Genomic DNA, 21309 nt, shown 5'->3' on the forward strand with positions numbered 1-21309 from the left:
TTGTGATGAAAAAGCAGATGGTGTAGAGCATCTCAAAGAGCTGTTGCACAGATAAGTAGTGCCAGGGGTTCCCAAATCCAGCAGTGAGGCTGCTGCAGCTCCATGGCCCCAGTTCCAAGCAGTAAAGAGACTGATCATATATTCCCAAGAAGCACATGCACACACACACATACACGGCTCATACATTTTTACATATCATCATCATCATGGCTGGGCTTCGCGAATGAAAATTTGGGGAGGGCTCTACCCACGTTTGTTACAAGCGCTTTGGTGGCTAAAGAGGCCAATGCGAGATAGACACGTCCGGTTGCAAAAGGCACAGCAGAAGAACTCCTTGGATGATATCAGCAGGATATGATTCTTTCTGTGTTGCCTTTTCTCCTCAGGAGTGATCCTGTGTGCTTTCTCAAAAGCATCAGCAGCGTTATAAATGGTCTGTCTCCAGGCCTCCCGATTGGAGGCCAGAGTAGACCAGTTATGGTGATCAATATGCCCGAGGCTGAGATGTTGTTTCAGGGAGTCCTTGTATCTTTTCTTCGGTGCTCCTCTCTTGCGGCAGCCAGTGGCAAGTTCACCATAAAGCAGGATCTTGGGGAGGCGGTGGTTGGTCCTTCATCCTGGAGATGTGCCCTGCCCATCGCAGCTGCATTCTCAGTAGCATGGCCTCAATACTTGTGATTGCTGCCTGTTCAAGAACAGATGTATTGGTCACATAATCTGACCAGTGGATGTTTAGGATTGTATGGAGGCAGCGTTGAAGTAGCTCGGCAGCGTTTAACATCCTGCTTTGCTGAGGCTGCTGAGCTCTTTGGGCTGGAAGTCAGCTTAAAGAAGACAGAAGTCTTCTATCAACCTGCACCTCAGAAAGTCCCCCATCATCCCCACATCACCACTGGTGAATCAGAGCTCAAATCAGTCCAGCAGTTTAATTACCTAGGCAGCCTCATCTCCTCGGGTGGTAAAATTGATGGGGAGATAGACAACAGGTTAGCAAAGGCATATAGTGCTTTTGGAAAGCTTCATAAAAGAGTATGGTGAAATAAACACTTGAAAACTACAAAGATCAGTGTTTACAGAGCCATAGTGCTGTCTACTCTCTTATACGGATCTGAATCATGGGTCATCTCCTGCCACCACCTGCGTCTCCTAGAACGCTTCCATTTTTACATATATGTATATGTATATATATGTGTGTATATACATGACTGACCACACACATCAGGCACTGAGAACTCACTTTTCCATGACTCTGTGAGACACAGGAACTGTTTGCCCAAAGAGAGCGTGGATGCTCCGTCAGGGTCTGAACAACCTGGTCTGGTTGAAGATGTCCCTGCTCATTGCAGGTCCCTTCTAACCCAAACCTCTCCATCTTTCTGTGAAACAGTTTAACATCTGTAGGTGTAAAATGCCTATATTTGTATGTATAATGCGGATCCTTTCAGTAGCTGGGTTTAGCTTCTCACTCTGTCCCATAGCTGACCCCTGGATCCTGGTCTCCCCAGTTGCCCCACTGCCCAAAACACACCCACAAGCACATGGAAGCAAATGTTTGAGTTGATCTCCACATGCCATGGTCTGTCCAGCAGCTGGGGATCAGGAATCTGGCCAGACAAGTGCACTGACCAGCAATCTCTTCACTCACAGCTGGCCCCTTTTACCCTCCTATGCCTCCACTTTTCCGTGCTTGTTCCTCTCCAAATCATCTCGGTCCTTCCTTTTACCCATTTTTGGTTTCTCCTCTAAACATCCCATTACAAGTTTTGTGCGATCCTAAAATGATCTTCCCCTGCATCATCCCATAATGAATCTTGTATCCTTAAGGAGGAAGCTGAAAACAGAGAAAAATGAAATGCATACAGGTGTCCCTGCCCAAGGCAGGAGTTGGAACTAGATGGTCCTTAAGGTCCCTTCCAATCCAAACCATTCCATGATTTTATGATTTTCATGGTTTAGGCTGTTGGGGAGGTCTTGAACTGATGATGATACTGGTTCTTGCTAAAGCCAACTGTGCTTATTCTCTGCACCATTTCCAAAAGATTTACTTCTGTTCCAGCCTCGGCTGGAGCTTTTCTAATATTCATTTCACTTTGTAATGTTTTGTTTAAGTTCATGTGAGTTTAAATTTATGAAAGTGACTTATATCTCCGAGGTATGTTTGTTATAAAGGGTAGTTGGTGTTTGATATATTGCCTAAACGTGACAGTTTGAGGCAGATTTTACAAAAGCAGTGATATATGTTTGAAAAAATAATATAAATTAATATATGTGGTGATTTTTCTTTTTCTATACTATATTTATATTGTCTTTCTTGAAGATTTTGTCACTATCATGGCTTTATATAAGGGAATAATAAATTTGCTTTGAAATGTCAACTTCTGACAGTTGTCAAAAATTAAATTATACTTTAAATTGCAAGTTATAGAAATAGTGTGCCTTCCAGAAATGTTTGGCTTGAGTTCTAAACTCAGATTCTCAAATTATTATTTATGTTTTTTTAGAAGCAATTTTGCTGTTAAGAAAAGTTTTATTTAAGAAAGGATTGCAGAAATGCAGTGTGGTTTAAAAAAAAAAAACAACCTCTCAAGGGATTGTAACTAGGCCATATTTTGCAGTAAATATTTAACTCCACCACCCATCCCAGTGCAATATTAGTATGCATGAAATTTCTGAATTCAGGTCAAATTTGGAAAATAGTCTCACTAGGATTGAAATAAAAAATAAAATAAACCAGGGTCTTACGGATTGGAAGAGGCACCACAGGCAGTTGTCTTCCCCTGTTCTGTCTTCCAGCAGGAATTCCAAAACTGGGTAGACTTGATTCACAGTGAGTAATCCCCAACAGCACTTAATGTGCATCCTTTTCAATTAAGTTTGAGATAACCATGAGCAGTGTTCTGCAGGAAGATTTTCTGGCATTCATAGAATGTGTATTTAAGTGCCCCCTCCGCGTAATTCGATGTAGAGATTTGAATTGAAGGCTCTGACCCCTCAGAAGAACAGTCACTGTGAAACTATAGAGCATCTCAGCCTCTCCTTTTGAAGCTGTTCTGATTTCTGTGCTGGTGAAACATCACCTGGATTCCAGCTGAGATCTGGAAATGAAATCACTGTCCGTTCGTTGGGCAGAAATTCTGAACTGAAATTATTTTCCTTCAATTCAACATTAAAAAAAAAAAGAATGAAAGAAAAGGAAAAGTTTGATTCATCTTTTGAAGTGGAAAATCAGTTGTTTTAGTCCACCGGATCGAAAGGATTTGGAAGGAGATTCCTTTTTGCTTGGCAGTGAAGCGACCTCAGATGATCCTGTGTGGGTGTCCCCTTAAACTTCCATCACCAGTGAGGGCAGTTTTTAACAGAGCAAAGGTGCTGAGAGTGTCACCTGCTGTCTAATGCAGTGATGGATAGAGAAACTGGTGGGAGATCTGGAGCAGTGCAGGGGCTTTGTCTTGGATATTTAAACTGGGAAGTAGTTTTTTGAAGGGAGAAAGTCAAGGAGGTGGGCTTGAGATTTGGTCATTGCTTCATGTTTCAGTCAGATTAAAATCAGAATATCCTGAGTTGGAAGAGACCCACAAGGATCATGGAGTGCAGCTCCTGGCCCTGCACAGGACACCCCACAGAATCCCACCAGGTACCTGAGAGTGTTGTCCAAGTGCTCCCTGAACTCTGTCAGGCTTGGTGCTGTCGCCACCAAATGAAGAGCTGGTGGACAATATGTTACCAAGCCAAAAGGGAAAGACAGGTTTCTTTCTGCACCAGTACCGTTGTGTTTTTTTCTGTTGTCTCCACCTCTCCAGTCCTTCCCCCCTTGCTGGGCTGAATGATGGATTTTCAGTCTTTCGAAAACTTACCAGGAAATGTCAAGTGATACTGTGATGATTACACACAAAAAAACCCCCAAAACAACCAGTTACTAACAAACTTAGTAAAAAAAAAATTCTAAGTAAGTTTTGTAAAGGAAGTGGTAAAATATCTTTTCAGTTTAACAAGGTGAGGTTTTCTGTGATCAGAATGGAATACTAAGTACTGCTGTGATTCATCTCAGATGGGCGAACCTTGGGTTCTGATCCATTGTACCAAGATTATCTGTGATTATTTACTAGGGGGAATGGCCTTAAGGTGAAGGAGGACAGGTTAGATTTAAACATTAGGAAGAAATTCTTCCCTGTGAGGGTGGTGAGGCCCTGGTAGAGGTTGCCCAGAGAAGCTGTGACTGCCCCAACCCTGGAAGTGTCCAAGGCCAGGGACGGGGCTTGGAGCAACCTGGAATAGTGGAAGGTGTCCCTGCCCATGGGAGGGGTTGAATCTGGATGGTCATTAAGGTCCCTTCCAACCTAAACCATCCCATGATTCTATGGATACCCAGTGACATTTAATGGGAAAGATATAAGCAGTCCTTGGAGCACTAAACTTTATCTGGGAGTCTTCCTTGCCCCCTCCTCTGCTCTCCTATTTGCCTACAGTATGTTTTGTTCTGTGTTCTTTATTTTGGGCTGCATTTTCCATGGCACTCATCCAACTTCAAAAGCTGTATAAGAGCTTCATTCTCCCATACAGATTAGGCTTTAATTTTGGATATGGTTTCAGAAAGTGGTTGTTGATGAGAGAAGTATTGAAAGTGACAGCATGAAAATTTGAAATACGCCTCCTAATATCAGAATCCTAAAACATGCTTAGTCAATATATAAAAGGCTTTAATTTATTGCCTTTCCATTTACCATTTGGAACACGTCTGTGTCTGAAGTACATTTTTCACATACTACAAAGGCCAGTAATACTTTGCAGAGTGAGGGAATATAGAATGTTATAATCAAACAGCAGTTGCTGCTTTCCTCTGAGAAGTGTCAAATTACAGTATTCTGATCTCCAGCTATCTTGTTCTCTCTGTTTTAATCCCTTTATCAAAGAAAAATTATTTTTAAACTTCAGATCTGTGAGATATTCTGGCTGCTGTTTATATATGAAAATGGGAAAAGGAGCCTGTTCTGAAGTGCCCATGGAATGTAGAATTATTTTTATATCTACTAAAAATGAAAATCTAGACTCTCCACTGATTTGGATTTGGGATGTTTGCAAATCTCATTTGTCCGTAATTGTTCTAATTGACTTTCAGAGCTGTGCTTGGCTTTTTTCTTTTTTTTCTTGGTGTTTTTTGGTTATAGATAAGTCAGTTTTTAACCTCTGTTCCTATTACATGTTTTCTACAATATGTTAGGAAATACATATGTTTTTTCTTCCCGAAATATATAACCCCTACTCCCTTTTACCTGCTTTCTCTGGACCTTGTTGTTCTAAATTGCCCTTTATTTTATTTATTTAAGTATTGTTGACATGAACAGAGAGTTTGACTGGAACTCAGGAAAAAAAGAAGACTTTATGACCTTTGTGAGAAGGGACAGCCAGCTCAGGGGCCTGCAGGGATGTTTTGAGGGCATGCAGGGAGAATATTAGAAGGGCCAGAGCCCAACTAGAACTTAACCTGGATACTACCAGAAAAAACAATAAAGAACTTTTTTGTAAATACATTAGCAACAGGAGGAGGGCCAGTTTGGGGACTTCATAATGATCCCCATCCCTGTCCTTCAGCTCAGAGCTGGGTACCTGCAGGACAGCTGGTCTCACTATGGGAGACTGAGGCAAAGAAGGCATTAAGTGCCTCAGCCTTTTCCTCATCCTTTGTGACTCTGTTTCCCCCTGCACCTGTAAAGGATGGAGATCATGGAATCACAGAAGGGGGTGGGTTGGAAGGGACCTTAAAGGTCATATGGTTCCAAAACCTTCCACTAGACCAGGTTTCTCAGAGCCACATGCAGCCCTGATTCTCCTCAGCCTTCCTTCAATGTCAATACATGTGTATGTGAACTCCCAGTGAAACTGGGAATAAAGTGTTAGGTTATTAAAATCTTGCCAAGTCAAGATTTGGTGAAAAATTGCTATAGTCTTCTAAAATTAATTTTTTAAATTTAATTAATTTAAACTTAATTTAAATTTAATTTTAAATTTAATTTTGGAAGGATTAACTTCGTTGTCATGTAGACTGATGGTTCGAGCACGATTTCAGAAATCCTTGACGTGTTCTTTTGTGGTGTAAAAATGACTGCATTGGGTCTCAAATATAGGTGTGTGCAGATTATGTGAGCAAATAGTAGAAATAAAATAACTTAATTCTTTAAAAGCGTTATTGTACCTTCTATCTCTTGCTCCAGGTAAACCTTCAAATGCTCCCCTTGTATTTTCGGTTGTCTCTCTCTCATCTTTTTCTTAACATAAGCCTGTGTCACGGACATTTTCTGTGCTGATGACTCTCCTTGGTCTGCTTTTCTCCTTTCTCATTCTCTGTCATACTGGAGTATCTTTTCCCATTTTTCTATTTAAATTTTTCCTGCTGTTATTTTTCTGCCTTGGCCACAAACCCCTAAATTTTTCAACATGAATGTGCCCATTCTCTTAATCCCACACAGGAGAGCTCTTTATTTACTTTTAGCCATGTTTGTTCCCCAGATTTTTAACAGTAATGTTAAGGATATGCCATATGCCTGTATATTTTTCAGGATCTGCCCATTTCCTTTACCTTGGGCTCTTCAGAACAGGGTGATCAACAGTCAGGAATACCTGTTGACATATTAATCCAGGTTGCAGTGGGGCTTGGAAATGTGCTCTGTTCAGAGCCAGGTGGTCCCTGCTGCTCTTACTGCTCCTGTCAAGGCATTCAGAGACAGGATCTAAGTGTAAGGAAAAGCATAAATTAGCAGGGATACAAAACTGACCCTTAAAACAACCAGAGAGCTGATAATCCACTGGGTTGATCAATCTCATTATCAATCCTTCCCATGAGTTTATTATTCCTGTTGGCAGTTTGCTGCTCCCTGTTTTCACAGATCATTGGGATTTTTTTAATTTTATTTTATTATGAAAATACATCTTGCTGGAAAATATCAACCCTTTGAACTGAAGTTTATCTCAAAAAGTATCAATTTCAACTGAACTCTTCATTGGGTATTTTTTATTAGTGTGATAAAAGAAAGTGATGGAACTGATTCTAATTATGATTTTGAGCTTAGTTCACAGTGCCTTGGGCATAGATGGAATGTACCCTGGAATTTGCTTGGCTGTACAGTATTTGTCAGCCCCTTCAGGCCCCAGAATGGAAGTGAGATCCAGAATGATGGAATCTGAGTGCCACACTTGTTTTCTTGGAGTGCTTCTGTAAGAAAGTTGTGTGTGCTTTTCAAATGTTCTTCCTTTCTATACCTGGTACAGTTCAATCATATTTATTAATCACAATTTTCTTTATATGAATACATTGTTGTGCAGAAACCAATTAAATGATTAAATTCAAGACTTTAATCACTAGGGCTCACAGATTTTTCTCTGTCATTCATTTCAGTCCTGTTTTATAATAATGATTTTAATAAATTTACCATGCACAGTTCACCAAAAAATTGGCAACTTTCCCTAACACTTTTTTACTGTAGTGTCTTGTTTAGGTGATGAACTATTTTAACAATTTTGAATGTTCTTGTTGCAGTTCTGCAGCTACCATAGAGTAGCTGAGGGCTGCAGACAAAGTGGGATTAAAATGTTAATTCATCCCAAACAATTTACTTTTGAATTGAAATTAAATTGTTTCATTGTACTTAAGTGCATCATTAATGTCTCAAATGCACCATTAATCTGGCTATTAATTTGAAAAATTCTTTCTAAAATGTAACATTCGTGGGATAATTATCTTCAATTGTCATAGATATGTGGCTAAATATCTTAAAGTTCTGTATTAAGTATCTTGAAGTTCTGTATTCTTGCTATTTTACCTTCCCTTAGGAAAGAATTAGTTGGGTTAATTAAAATGACATATTTTAATAATGTAGGAAGTGAATGATATGGTGTGCTGTTGGATCTAAAAAAAGGACATTGAATCTAAAATACATATTAGATTTAAGGATATCCACTGTGCTTTAAAATGCAGAGTGACTCATCTTCCATCGCTCCATCTAAATGTCAAACGTAAAGTGCATCAAATTTAAGTGAACTAGATCATCTGTACAATCAGTTCCAGAGAGACACAGCTTCAGGACCTGGAATGTGATGGGAAAAGATCAGGCTCCATCATAGAAGGCCTTTTCTGGCCTTGAAATCCATTAATGTGATGAGAACAGTGGTCATTCTCCCACAGATGGAGAACCAAATCCCAGCTGCAAGTGAAAGGGGAAGTGGGTTTAGGGGACATGGCAGTAAAGATGTAGAAGAAAAGTATCAGGGAAAAGGGAGGTGAAGATTTAGCAGCCATTGGTGTGAAGCTTTTGGAATTCTGAATAGAACTTTTAATGCATGTTTATATCTATTAAGTATATAGGATGAAAATAGAAATTACTTCCCACATTTTAACAATGCCAAATAGGGGGTAGTATTGAAATTAACTGTTTTCAGTTGTGAGAACGGATTTTAAAGTGTTGTAAACAAAACGTTGTTTTTAAGAGATGGGGTAAATAATCAATATGATTATTAAGGTAGGGGGGATATAGACAGTGGGAAACCAACCACCCCAGACCAGATTTAGTTAATTATTCCCAAACCAGAAACCTGAGTGTTGACATGTGAACTCAGCTGCTCTGTGAATTTCTAGACAAGTCCAAATGGGATAAAATTTGAGATCTTTGTATCCTGAAGGGTTTGCTTTTGTTTGCTTGAATAATGAGACAGCATCCATGAAGGAAGGACGAAAAACCTGCTTATATTTTAATATGCCCTATTAGCAATTATGGGTTATTCAGATCTTTCATATCATCATTTAGTGTCATCATCACTGTTCAATATGGAATATGCAACTCAGTTTGTGTCTATATACTATTATAATCTAGAATGGTTTCATAACAATGCTTTTGCTCTAATTACAAGGAGAACACTCTAAAATACTTTAATTAGATCACGGATCAGTTGTCGCATCTTTTTAATCTCGGACGTGTTGAACAAAACCCAAAATCTAAAAGAGATTGATTAATTAGACCACAGCTTTATTAATTTCTTCCATCTGAGAACTGCTCAGGAGTGGTGCAGCCAATCAATTTGTCATTGTTCCACTAATTATTTCCAGGTGTTTGGAGTATTGTCAGCATCCCCTGCTGATGATTGCCGTTCTCTTCATTGCTGCTTTGTGCCTGTCTTCTATCTCTATTTTAATAAACACTTCAAGGCTTTGGAAAAATGACATTTCCTCTGTGTATTAACCATTAAAAAAGCCTTAGTTCATTGTTTGCTTTATAGGTAGGTGTTTACCTGTAAGTCTGCTTATGAGTCCCAAAGTTCCAGTAGCCTTTTTTTGGTGACCTTTGCAATCAGCTGTTGATTTTTTTGGAAGCAGTCTTTTGTAGCACACGAGCTACCTTACCCAGGCTACCAGGTGACTTTTATGTGCATGTGATTCTGGTGAAATACATGCAAAGACATCTTTAATTGCTGTTCTATGAGTGCCCGAATTTAATATCCAAAATAAAACAACATTTTATTTTGAAAATCTGAGGGAAAAGGTTTTTTTTTTGAGAATCAGGTCTAAAAGACTCCATTTCTAGGTACTGTAACTTTATTATTAGAAAGTGACTATTATGAAATTTCCTCTTGCACTTCCACTCAAGGAAGGAGAGAGAGAGTAGGTCCCCCAGTTAAATCCCCTCAGGGCAGGGGAAGTGGTTTGATCATATGCTGTGAGACGGGAGCGGTAGGTTTGAACCTTCTCAAGCTGATGAGATCCCAGAAGCCAAATAATAACAGTGGACACATCTTTTAGCCATTGCTCAGGTGCAGGAACGTGGCTTGGGGTGTGGCTGTTGTCAGGTTCATGGGATCAGAGAATGGCTGAGGGTGGAAGGGACCTCTGGAAGTCCTCTGGTCCAACCCCCTTTGGGGCCACACAGAGCCCAGTGCCCAGGACTGTGTCCAGACGGGTTTGGATTATCTCAGAGGATGGAAACTCCACAACATCCCTGGACAACCTGTTCCATCCATCACCCTCACAGACCAGAAGTGTTCCCTGATGTTCAGTGTCTCTCCTGTGTCTCAGTGTGTGCCCGTTGCTCCTTGTCCTGTCAGTGGGCACTGCTGGGAAGAGCCTGGCTCCATCCTCTCTGCACCCTCCCTTAAAGTATTTAGTGGTAATCCTTCAATTTGGGAATGAAGCTGAATTTCACTGTTAGTTTTTTTGTGATGGGTATTTTTTTGGGAGGAGGGTGGAGATTTTTTGTTGGCTTTGATTTTTACTTGTTTTTTTTTTGTTTTATTTTGTTCCCTTCTTTTAAGATCAGTATTTCTTATGTGGCTAATAGGGACTTTCTTCGCTGAATGTTCTAGGTTTTCTAAAATCCCTTTTAAATCACTTTTTAACAGGGAAGGTTTGGGTTGGATATTAGGAAAACATTCTTCCCCCAGAGGGTGGTTGGGCACTGGAACAAGCTCCCCAGGGCAGTGGTCACAGCACCAAGCCTGACAGAGCTCAGGAAGTGTTTGGACAACATGGTGACTCCTGGGGATGGTCCTGTGGAGAGCCAGGGGTTGGACTCAGTGATCCCTACAGGTCCTTTCCAACCCAGGATATTCTGGGACTCTATGAAGGATTTCTTGTAGCTGCAAATGATATGTCCTAGAAAACTGCAGTTCTTATCATTTCTACTCCAGAAACAGAATTGTTTCGTGGGGCTGCTGGAATGATTATTGGAATGGATATTCTGTGCAATTAGAGGGGACTGAAATACTGCTTTTAATCTGTCAGGGCTCGTCACAAAAATGCACAAAGCGAAGAAGGGACAATGGGAATAAGGGTGGAAGAAGAACAGTTAGTGAGATTGAAGGACAGATAGGGCATGAGAAGAAATGGATATAAATTATCTATAAATACAGACAGCATGGCATTAAAGTGTCTCTAATGGAAAGAACCTGTCAGGTTCTGGAGTTCATTTTAGAATCACTTTCCTACTTCACATAGGATTAATTGGGGTTAAATGTCTGAGCTGTTTCTAAGATGGAAGCCTGATAAGTTTTTGAGTGTAGCTATTATCATATTAAGATTATTATTAATTATATTATGACATGATTGACTGCAGTGGCAGGGAAGCAGACCTGATGACTTCAGATGTCTGTGTTCCTTGCATTGACCTAATTTTCCCTGAAAGTAATTTAATATAGATTACAGAACAACTTGAAATGAATTTGGAAAGAAATGGATAACTCAATGGAGGGTTGGCTTTTTCCAGACAAAAAGGTTTCTCTGAAGAAATAATTGTACTAGCTGAAGCTCCAGCTCTTACCTTTAGCCTAAGAGTGGTTTGATACCATTGCTGTACAAGGATTAAAATATGTTAATTGGCACTGAGGCAGATGAGCTTCCTCCCTATAACCACCAGTTTTCTGGGCTATTAGATTTTAAATTATGAAGTATTACATCTTTATAAGTTTTAAACAGCCTCCTATGAACTTCCATATTAATACTTTTTTGATTTGCTTATTTGATTATGTCCATTTAATACTTTCTACTTTTCTTTTTTTTTGACATTTATTTCACGTAACTTGAGCTTTCTGGGGTTAAATAATTAATCCAGATTTTTTTAACTGGTTTTTTTTTTTGACCCTCCTTATGTTTTCCTGCTGTCCACCAGTGTTGATTTTCAAATTTTTTCCTTGGATAGTCCAGCCTAAGAAGATAATTTTCCTGCTTGCTTTCCTGGTGCCACTGACCAATTGCCAAATATTATTTCCTTCTTTCATATTTCAATATAAATACTTACCTGAAGTTACAGACTGGTAATTTGGCAGAAAATAGTAAAATCTCTTCAGTACCAAAATGGAAATTATTTTGCAGGCGTCTGATTCCAAAATCCAAATCTTGCTTTGGCTTTTATTTCCTCTTGGACACACCTAAAATTCACTACTTCCACATACAAAAGTTTTGTTCCTGGATGCTTACAATCACTTCCATCTCATCTGAATCCAACTTAGAGCTTAAATAAGGGAAAGCCTTGGTGGGATTTCAGGCAGTTGTGTGTATCCCCTTGGGGTCAGTCAGCTCAGTGTGCTCTGAGGGTGTGAATTGGAACAAACTTTCTACACAGAGCTGTGATAGTTGGTTTCCTTCAATAAATAACCAAAGGGAAGATAATGCCTTCCAAATTGTTAAACTGGTTGGATGAATCCAGTCATCCACTGGGATCAAATTCCCAGGTTAGGAAACTCACATCTAACTCTTGTTCCCCTGTTGGACTCTCAGCTGTTCTGTGGTTGCTCTCAACCTTTCCTTTTACATGAAATATTTTGAGTTACTGATTCAAAAAAACCCCAACAAAAACAACAACAACAAATCATTCCCTATTTTTAGCACACTCTCAGCCAGGACTCATTGGTAAATTTTTTTAATAAGTGTTACATTTGAAGCATGTTTATCTTTGTATGTGGATCATTTTGGCCTCAGAGTTCCTTGCTCCTAGTTTCACTGATCTTTGGCACAGAGGTTAAATGCCTGGGGAGACAGGGACAGCAAACTGTGTTATTCCTCCTCTGCAGAAACTTGTTTCTCTTCAGAGAGCAAATACCCAGAGCTTTGACTCTGTGATGCTTGAGCAGTGTAACATTTAACCACGTTTAGAAATTTGTTTTGTTTTCTTTGTCTGACAATGATTTTTTGTTCGTTGTCTCCGAAGAAATCCTTTGAGAGTTTTGCCAACATTTTGGAAAGCTAAGAAGGGTATGAAGCCTTAGAAATGTGCTATTTGAATTTTTCTACTAAAATTTTATATTATCAGCTTATCATCCAAGATACACTGCACACAAATTATAATATGAACATGCAGTCCTAGTGGTAAATGTAATAAGGAAAAGAGTTCTGATGGGAATTATTCACTGTGGCTGTCTTAGGTCTCTCCCCCACTATTTGCATTGTCTTATGGGAAGTTGTGCCATCTGGGATTTTTTTGAATGTTGTTATAATGGTCTTAAAAGCAATGTAAATATGCTTTGATTTCACATTAGCAGTACTTTCTTTCTGAATTTCTGCACTGGAGACAAAGGATTTGTTTTATTTTCAATAATAGCAAAGTTTGGGTTAAGATAAAATCTCATTGGGGTAAGATAAAATCTATGATGACAACCTGGGAGAGTTAGGGTTGTTCAGCCTGGAGAAGAGAAGGCTTTGGGAAGACCTAATTGCAGCCTTCCAGTACCTGAAGGGGCTCCAGGAGAGCTGGAGAGGGACTTTGGACAAGGGCCTGGAATGACAGGACGAGGGGGAATGGCTTCCCACTGCCAGAGGGCAGGGTTAGATGGGATATTGGGAAGGAATTCTTGGCTGTGAAGGTGGTCAGGTCCTGGCACAGGTTGCCCAGAGAAGCTGTGGCTGCCCCATCCCTGGAAGTGTTCAAGACCAGGTTGGATTGAGCTTGGAGCAACCTGGGCTGCTGGAAGGTGTCCCTGCCCATGGCAGGGGGCTGGAACCGGATGATCTTTACGATCCCTTCCAACCCATGATTTTTTTCCTAACATCACTTACTTCATTTAGTGAGCTGTTTATACTTTCTGGAAAAAAAAAAAACGAGCCTAAACCTAATTTATTTACCGTGTGTGTGTTTGATTTCTAGGAGAAACCATGCGAATTGCCTCCTCGGAGTTTGCCGACGACCCCTGCTCCTCGGTGAAGAGGGGCACCATGGTGAGGGCAGCCCGGGCCCTGCTCTCCGCTGTCACCCGCCTCCTCATCCTGGCTGACATGGCTGATGTCATGAGGCTTCTCTCACACCTGAAAATTGTAGGCATTCTTCCACCTTCTCTCTTGGGTTTGCATGCTCTCTGTGTAGAAAAACAGGGAATAAATCAGTTATGAATATAACTGTCCACATTCCTTACTCTTTGCTGTTTTTTCTTCAAGTGCTGATAAGAGATCATAACATATTTCTCTATTAGTCTCATTTGTTTTCTAATTTTGCAGGACTTAATATTTGGAGACTTAAAACAAAATTAGTCAGATATCTTCAGTGACTAGACTTATTTGGCTGTTAAACAGCTGTGAACTGAACAGGGGCGTGTACTCACCACATCTTCTCCCAGTGGTTATTCTGTCAGTACTTGTCAAGCATTGCTATCTTGTGGCAGAGTTAAAGTACTATAGTTAGCTACTTTTCTTTTTTTCTCTGCTTGACTTCTGGATATGTCAAAAGATTGAATGTTTTATTTGAAGTGGGACAATAGTACAACTTATAATCAGTCATTAGAGAGGAAGAATAGAATAAAGAGGAATTAAACATTGCCAGATAGTTTGTGAAGGGTTTGTATTCACTTTTGGCTGCCACCATTCACGTTTTTATTCAGGAGAATTAAAAGACTATTAGGTTGAAACTGGAAATTTTTTTTTACCCTAGCTATTGCAGTATTACACTTTTATTGCATAAACAAATCAACAAAACCCCCTGAAACAAAACAAGATGGTGTAGAAAATCACATACAGAATATTTAGAGCCTGCAGAGTTGCCTGTGTGAGTTTAGCAGAGGAGATGGGGAGTTGCTTCTTTTAACAGATTCAGCTGCACAGCGATAGGTGTTCTGGAAAAACAGTGAGAACCCTTCAACTTGCAAACTGTGCAGATAACCTGAACAGTTGGAAAACAGTTTCCATAAGGAAAAAGGCCAATTTTTCGGCACAGGTTCTCGTGAGCTCTGCTCTGATGAACAAAGTGCTGCTCTCGTTGTTGTCAGCACGTGGCCCCGGTTCTGTGCAGTGTAAGCAGTGTCTCTCTCAAATATGCTTTTTAAGTTTCCTCTTGCTAAAATGCTCCACGCAACTGTAATTCAAGCAGTCTTTTCCTAGCAAGGCCAACACTTGAATATCATAAACAACAAGGTTTTTTTCTGAACATTATGTTGAAAAGTTGTATTCCAGCTCTTTCACAGGCGATGAGGAATGTTGTTCTCACATCCCAGATTTGTTTTTTTTGTTTTACAGCAGATTACTGTGTTATGGAAAACACAAATGTCCAATACTGGTTTGTAAGTGGGTGTATTTACTTACACAGTTTGCACCCTAGATTTGCAGGGGCAGTGCATGACAGTGTGGCTTGTAATCTTTGCTTTATCCAGTAATATTGTGAATTCCGTTTTCAAAAAGTCAGCAATCTCTGGGTGTTTTCAGCAAAATTCAACGTTGACTTTCATTTTTATTTTCAGGTTAAAAAAGATAATTTATTTCTGAGGACTGAACGTGTAAATACGTTTTTCTTACAATTTTTTAGTGCTAACTAGTTTTAAACAAATAAAAATTAAATTGCTGGGGAGAAACAGTGGTTATGGCATACAAAATTGGAGAAGGAACAGATCTTATATTGACTCAAAGGTAACTTTCAAAGACTGGTGTAAGTTAACCATAATATCAATGAGCTAAAATAATTCTGCATGTCAAAGTACTGAACCCTGCCTTATACTGAATTGTACTGTAATCAGTTTTCTCTGAAAGCTTGTCAAAGACTTCCAGGAAATAGGGCATTTTAATTAATATTTTAGAGGGAATAGATGCAGATGCTTTCTGGAAGGACACTTAGTCATTGCTTTCAGGTTAGCTTTTGCATTACTAAAATTAGGAATAGTGGTTATTGCAGGAGCTTTTGTGACACTCATAAAAAGCCCTCATGTACCAATACAGTTTGTGATCATGCATGCAGAGAACTATGAATATTTTAATTACCTCCTTGCTATTTAATCAGAAGAACACATCTGTACAGTTGAGTGAAGTCGTGTTTTCTTGAGGATTGAGAACTTGCTCCAATACGAATTTGTAAAAAAGAAATTATAATAACAATCCAAGTGAAAATACAATTTAAGGGGGGCTTGTGCTCCTGTCTTTTCTAATACTTCCCATAACTGGTTTCTTTCTTTTGGAATTCCGCGGGCTTGAGCCCTGGCTGACGTGACAGAGTATGATCAGCATCTTTTGAAATGTGATTATCAGAGGGGAATCTATAACAAATTGTTCAGCAATATGATTTAATATGGAGCTGGCAGGACTTAGGAGAATGTGTGTCAGTTTGTCACGCCTCTGCTCAGCATAACAAACATATTAAAGATGAAAATCTGAGGCGGTTTAATGTAAATGCTTCTTCATATGAAAGGAAAATGTTCATATTTTGCAAGAAATTCCGCAAGAACAAATTAGTTAATAGAGTGATGCTTTTGTAATTTGTATTATTGGTAAGGCAGACAGTTAATTTTTAAAAACTGCTGTTCTTTCTAAGAGTAAAGGAAGAGGTAATTTGGATTCTGGATACGCTTGTAACTTATAAGTCTCAGACTTAGTTTATAATTTCCAACATAACAGCTATGAATTTACGTGCTTGAATTATGCATTTTCCAATAGAAATGTATGAGTTTGCTACTCCACTGCCCTGTAATTTGGTAAATCTGCAGTAAGGAGGTAAAAACTCAAAGTAAAATATTCTCTCTCACTGGTAGGAAAACATGGAGCAACTAAACCAATAAAAAGGCAGGTTGTGCACATAATTGTGCCTTTCTAAAATATTAGACACCAGCTAGTACTGAATTTAGAGATTCCTAGTAGCCTTTGGAGAGCTGCAAACCTCTACTCTTGCCCAGGACCGTGTCCCCATCCCAATTTCTCTTTGAGGTGAAGATTTGTTATTCACATTCTCATGAATTGGAGCAACAGTTTTTAGAAAGAAGGATCAGTAGAATCTTTTCAGTTCTCAATCTTTCTGCTTGGAATTGCACTTTTATCTTGTGAGGGAGAGAAATACAACGTTGAACACCCATCTTGTCACTGTAAAGTTTCCTTTACTTATTGCATGAATAGAGCATTTTATGCCTTCAGATATTTTTTCTTGCTGTGCATAACGTAAAGATTCACAACAGATTTGGTGAATTAACTTGTTGGTACAACTGGGGTTTTATATCTTTGCCTGCTCAGCATGACTGAGTAACTGCAGGTGTGTTTTCTTGGGTAGATTTTTTTCTCAGTGTTAAATAACTAAAAAAAGGAAAGCCAAGAGCTGGGAAAAAAGAAATAAGACATATATTCTAGGTTGAAGCTATCATTTATTTCACAAAAATGGTTTGGATTTATCAGGGCAAATTTAAAACTTAATGGTAAGTTTGAGTTTCCTTTTTCAATTCTATTTCTTGTCCGGAATTAATAAATTCCCTTTGTTTTCCCATAAAGCCTCTACCACACATTAAGAACATATTCATCTATTTTGTTTTAAAACCCACAGATATTAAATATTTCATCTGATAAGTGCTGAGTGGAGAAATTAATACAGTTATGCCTTTTACATTGGTTTTACATGATCTCAGAGCGTGGTAAAGGGAAAGTAATGCAGAATGACAGCTGCTCTATTAAAGAAATCTAATTAAAGTTGGTCAGACTATCACAGAGCAAATGTACAGTGATGGATGTAAAAGCTAAACTGGGTCCATGTAATAGAGAGTATTGGGTGGAACAGTTACACATTTGTCAAAAGTGCACCCAGATTAAAATGCTGACACATCTGATGTATTGCTTTGTAGGTAGAGGAAGCACTAGAAGCAGTGAAAAATGCAACAAATGAGCAAGATTTAGCGAATCGCTTCAAGGAATTTGGGAAGGAGATGGTAAAACTGAACTATGTGGCTGCCAGACGACAACAGGTGAGTTCCATGAGGGGTTGAGAAAGTCTGTCTAGGTTCTAAAGGTCTTGTGTTTTATGTCCAAGCCTGGTTTTAAATGTGCAGTGAGCGATTGCTGTGTCATGGCCTGTAATTTAATCAGGCTGATTATTTTTGAATGTGATGAAGCTTTCCAAAAGTACACCTTCTTTTAGAGTACTTTTCAAGCAGCTTCAGTTAATAACAGATTGAGGAGTGAAAAGGCCAGTGATTCAGGAGGTTAAGGATAGTTTTCATTTGATGATTATTCCCATTTAATTCTAACCTATGCAGATCTCTGGTCCCTCTGACAGCTGGTAAAGCACTACCAAAGCTTTTTGGTAGTTTAGTACAATTAAAATTCATGAGGAACAGAAATCTACTTTGTGTTTAAAACTATTATTATTAATTTCCAGATATTTAAAGAACAAAGTGCTCCATCCTATTTATTCATTGCTAAGGCAACTGAGAAAAAGACCAGAAATTCATGATAACATTTATTCAAGGTCTGCTATTGTACAACTTTGCAATAAAGAAAACTTTTCTCCTGCACACTGGTCTTTTTAAGACAGTGCTGTCACTGTGGAGTTGCATAAGGTCTCTCCAACTTCAGTTGTATTTGAATACCACCAGTAATTCAGGGATGTGTCATCTTTGTACATGGCACACTGGATTTGGAAAGCTGGCTTTCCATAGTCCTCTGCCTATTTACCTTATTTTCTGAATCACAGTAATGGCTGTTTACTTCCAAATCATGATTGTGGGTTGAGTTTTGTTTGTTTGTTTGTTTTGTTTGGTTTTTTTTAATGAAAAGTAGCATTTTCAGAGTTGTACTGAAATAAAATAAGTTACAAATGTAAAATCTAGTCACTTTAGGAACAGTGCTCTTCTGTATGTTCAGACACTTCCCCTATGGAAATGCAGTTACAAATATGGCAAAAAGAGAAAAATGTGAAAGCCTATGATGGTTTATATCTTTTAAGTTCTTATTGGAGGTATGATAAAAAAATCTAAGTTATAAATCTCTTAAAATTTTCTTAAGATGCATTTTTATAATGCCAATAAAATTTTCCATATAACTGGAAAATCTTGTCAGCATTAGAACATACTACTAAGATGTTCATAGATTTTCCTTTCATGTCTTTTGTTTTCTAGCCTGATAAATTTTTTAGGAACACGTGTGGCTGAAATTAGTCCATGGGTGGGACCTCTAAATCCAGAATATCTGGGTTGTTTTTCAGTGTTTGCAATAGATTCTATATGTGAACATAAGTAAACTATTCAGCTCTCCAGACTTCTTTATTCATAGTTTTAAATAGAAGTAATAATGTTTTGTTATCCCTCGTGGATATTGTTAGGACTATCTTAACTAATATTTCAAAGGGTTCCAAGGACAATGTGATGTACCCTAGAATTGAAAAAACCTGGATCAATAATAATACAGTACCATCTTATTCTGGTAACATATTGTGCAATATCTGATTCTTGTTGTCAGGGGAAGTAAAAGAAAATATATGTCATATACAAAAGAGACAAACACTACATGGTATGAAGAGTAGAGCAAAATATGAAGGAAAAGCTAAAAATAGTGAGAGGTACATTTTCTAGGTCTGTAAGAGCTAAACCCATATTCATCTAGGAAATATTATTTTGATAGTTTTTTAAAGGTCTACCTTATGATAATTGTTTGAAGGACGTGTGTATAGCACTTAAAAAAATAAGGCACTTGCTGCAACAGGATTGTTGCACTCACATTGCCTTTATGGAATGAGCAGACCAAATCCAGTCGATCAGGAAGAGTAATTGTGAATGTTTTATATAAATTTTTGGTGGGTTTTTGCATAAGGGAAGTGTGTGGCCTCTTTGTAGGATACTGTGGGCAGTATGTAACAGCTGTAGCTACACAGAAGGACTGGACTTCCTTGGGCAGGAGGGGAATTCTTTCTGTGGTTTGTGGTGGATTCTGTCATTGATTCCCTCTCTGCAAAACCGCCGGCTGGTGTTTATCCGTGGATACCTGAGGCAATACATTCTAACACAAGGACTTACATTTACAACTGCAAATTACAACTTGCAGCCCAGGAAGCCAATGACATCCTGGGCTGCTCCCACAGTGTGGGCAGCAGGGGAGGGGGGGATTCTGTCCCTTTGCCCCACTCAGGTGAGACCCCACCTGCAAAGCTGCCTCCAGCCCTGGGGAACAACAGCACAGGGAAGGGCATGGAGCTGTTGGATTGAGTCCAGAGAGGCCACTGGAATGGTTAGATGGATGGAGCACCTCTGCTATGAGGAAAGGCTGAAAGAATTGGGATTGCTCAGCCTGGAGGTGAGAAGCTTTGGGGTGACCTAATTGTGGCCTTTCAGTACCTGAAGGGAACTTACAGGAAAGATGGGGCAAGATTATTTACAAGGGTATTTAGTGAAAGGATGAGGGGGAACGGCTTTAAGCTGAGTAAGAGTGTATTTAGATTAGATATCAGGAAGAAATTCTTCCCTCTGAGGGTGGTGAGGCCCTGGCACAGGTTGCCCAGAGAAGCTGTGGCTGCCCCTGGATCCCTGGAAGTGTCCAAGTCCAGGTTGGATGGGGCTTGGAGCAACCTGGGCTAGTGGAAGGTGACCCTGCCTGTGGCAGGGGCGTTGGAACAAGATGATCCTGAGGGTTCCTTCCAGCCCAAACCATTCTGTGATTCTCTGAAAACCCTGTGTGTTTGTGCAGGAGCTGAAGGACCCTCACTGCAGGGATGAGATGGCTGCAGCCCGAGGGGCTCTGAAGAAGAACGCCACCATGCTGTACACGGCCTCCCAGGCCTTCCTCCGTCACCCCGACGTCGCAGCCACGAGGGCCAACAGGGACTACGTCTTCAAGCAAGTGCAGGAGGCCATTGCTGGGATCTCCAATGCTGCCCAGGCCACTTCGCCCACCGACGAGAACAAGGGCCACACTGGCATAGGAGAGCTTGCTGCTGCCTTGAACGAATTTGATGTGAGTATCAGAAGGGCGTGGGAAATGAAGGGTTTCTCCATGCAATAAGTCGTTCTTATACAGGACTCAAATTCCCCTTTTCATGCAGGTCCGTTTCCTCAGACTGCAAAGGCAAAGGGCAAACGTGATTTGTGTTGTTTTAAATGAGGAATAGTTGTTTGCTGCTAGTGGGCTGGAATTATAAGGAGTTATTTGTGCTTGTATGGAGTGGCTGGGATAGAGAGAAAGAAGTTCTCTTTTTCCCTAGTGTCCTTGACAAATCCAGCTACACAGTTCTAAATAATGCAAAGTCTGGCAGTTTAGTTTTGTGCCCAAGATCTGGGGTTGGTTGAATGGTCAAATCCTGTTTGTTTGGCGAGTGAAGAAGACAAGACAAAAAAAATGAAGATGGTGATGCAGTTCAGCGTCTTGGAAACATTAACATTCAGCTTGAATCGTGAATTATGTTAATCAAAGATATGGAAAAAGCATCTCTCAAACACAGTTGATAGCAGTCAGTTCAGCTTCAGGCAAAGTGCTGCAGCCTCTCTTCCAGCAATAGATACAGTTCTGCTTAAGCAACTTTCTTGACAGTTAATTGTTTAACTGTTAATTTCATTGCCAGTCCTGTCTGATGATTTTTCCTTATCTCACATTTGAGGATTATTCTTTAGAAAGTGAAAAAA

At 39.5% G+C, this 21309-nt stretch overlaps 1 protein-coding gene across 5 annotated transcripts in view; it reads left to right on the forward strand.

Moving 5' to 3' along the window:
• Positions 1–21309, forward strand: part of CTNNA2 (catenin alpha 2) — a 492427-nt gene that overhangs the window by 104316 nt on the left and 366802 nt on the right. For all 5 annotated transcript variants that reach the window (XM_027691274.1, XM_027691275.1, XM_027691276.1 and 2 more), the window contains 3 exons: positions 13617–13783; positions 17545–17664; positions 20378–20644. In XM_027691274.1, the coding sequence (XP_027547075.1) occupies positions 13617–13783; positions 17545–17664; positions 20378–20644 (554 nt within the window). The remainder of the gene's footprint in view (positions 1–13616; positions 13784–17544; positions 17665–20377; positions 20645–21309) is intronic.

This window comes from Neopelma chrysocephalum, unplaced genomic scaffold (genome assembly GCF_003984885.1).
Source record: "Neopelma chrysocephalum unplaced genomic scaffold, ASM398488v2 Primary Assembly neopelma1_83, whole genome shotgun sequence".
NCBI classification, from domain to species: Eukaryota; Metazoa; Chordata; class Aves; order Passeriformes; family Pipridae; genus Neopelma; species Neopelma chrysocephalum.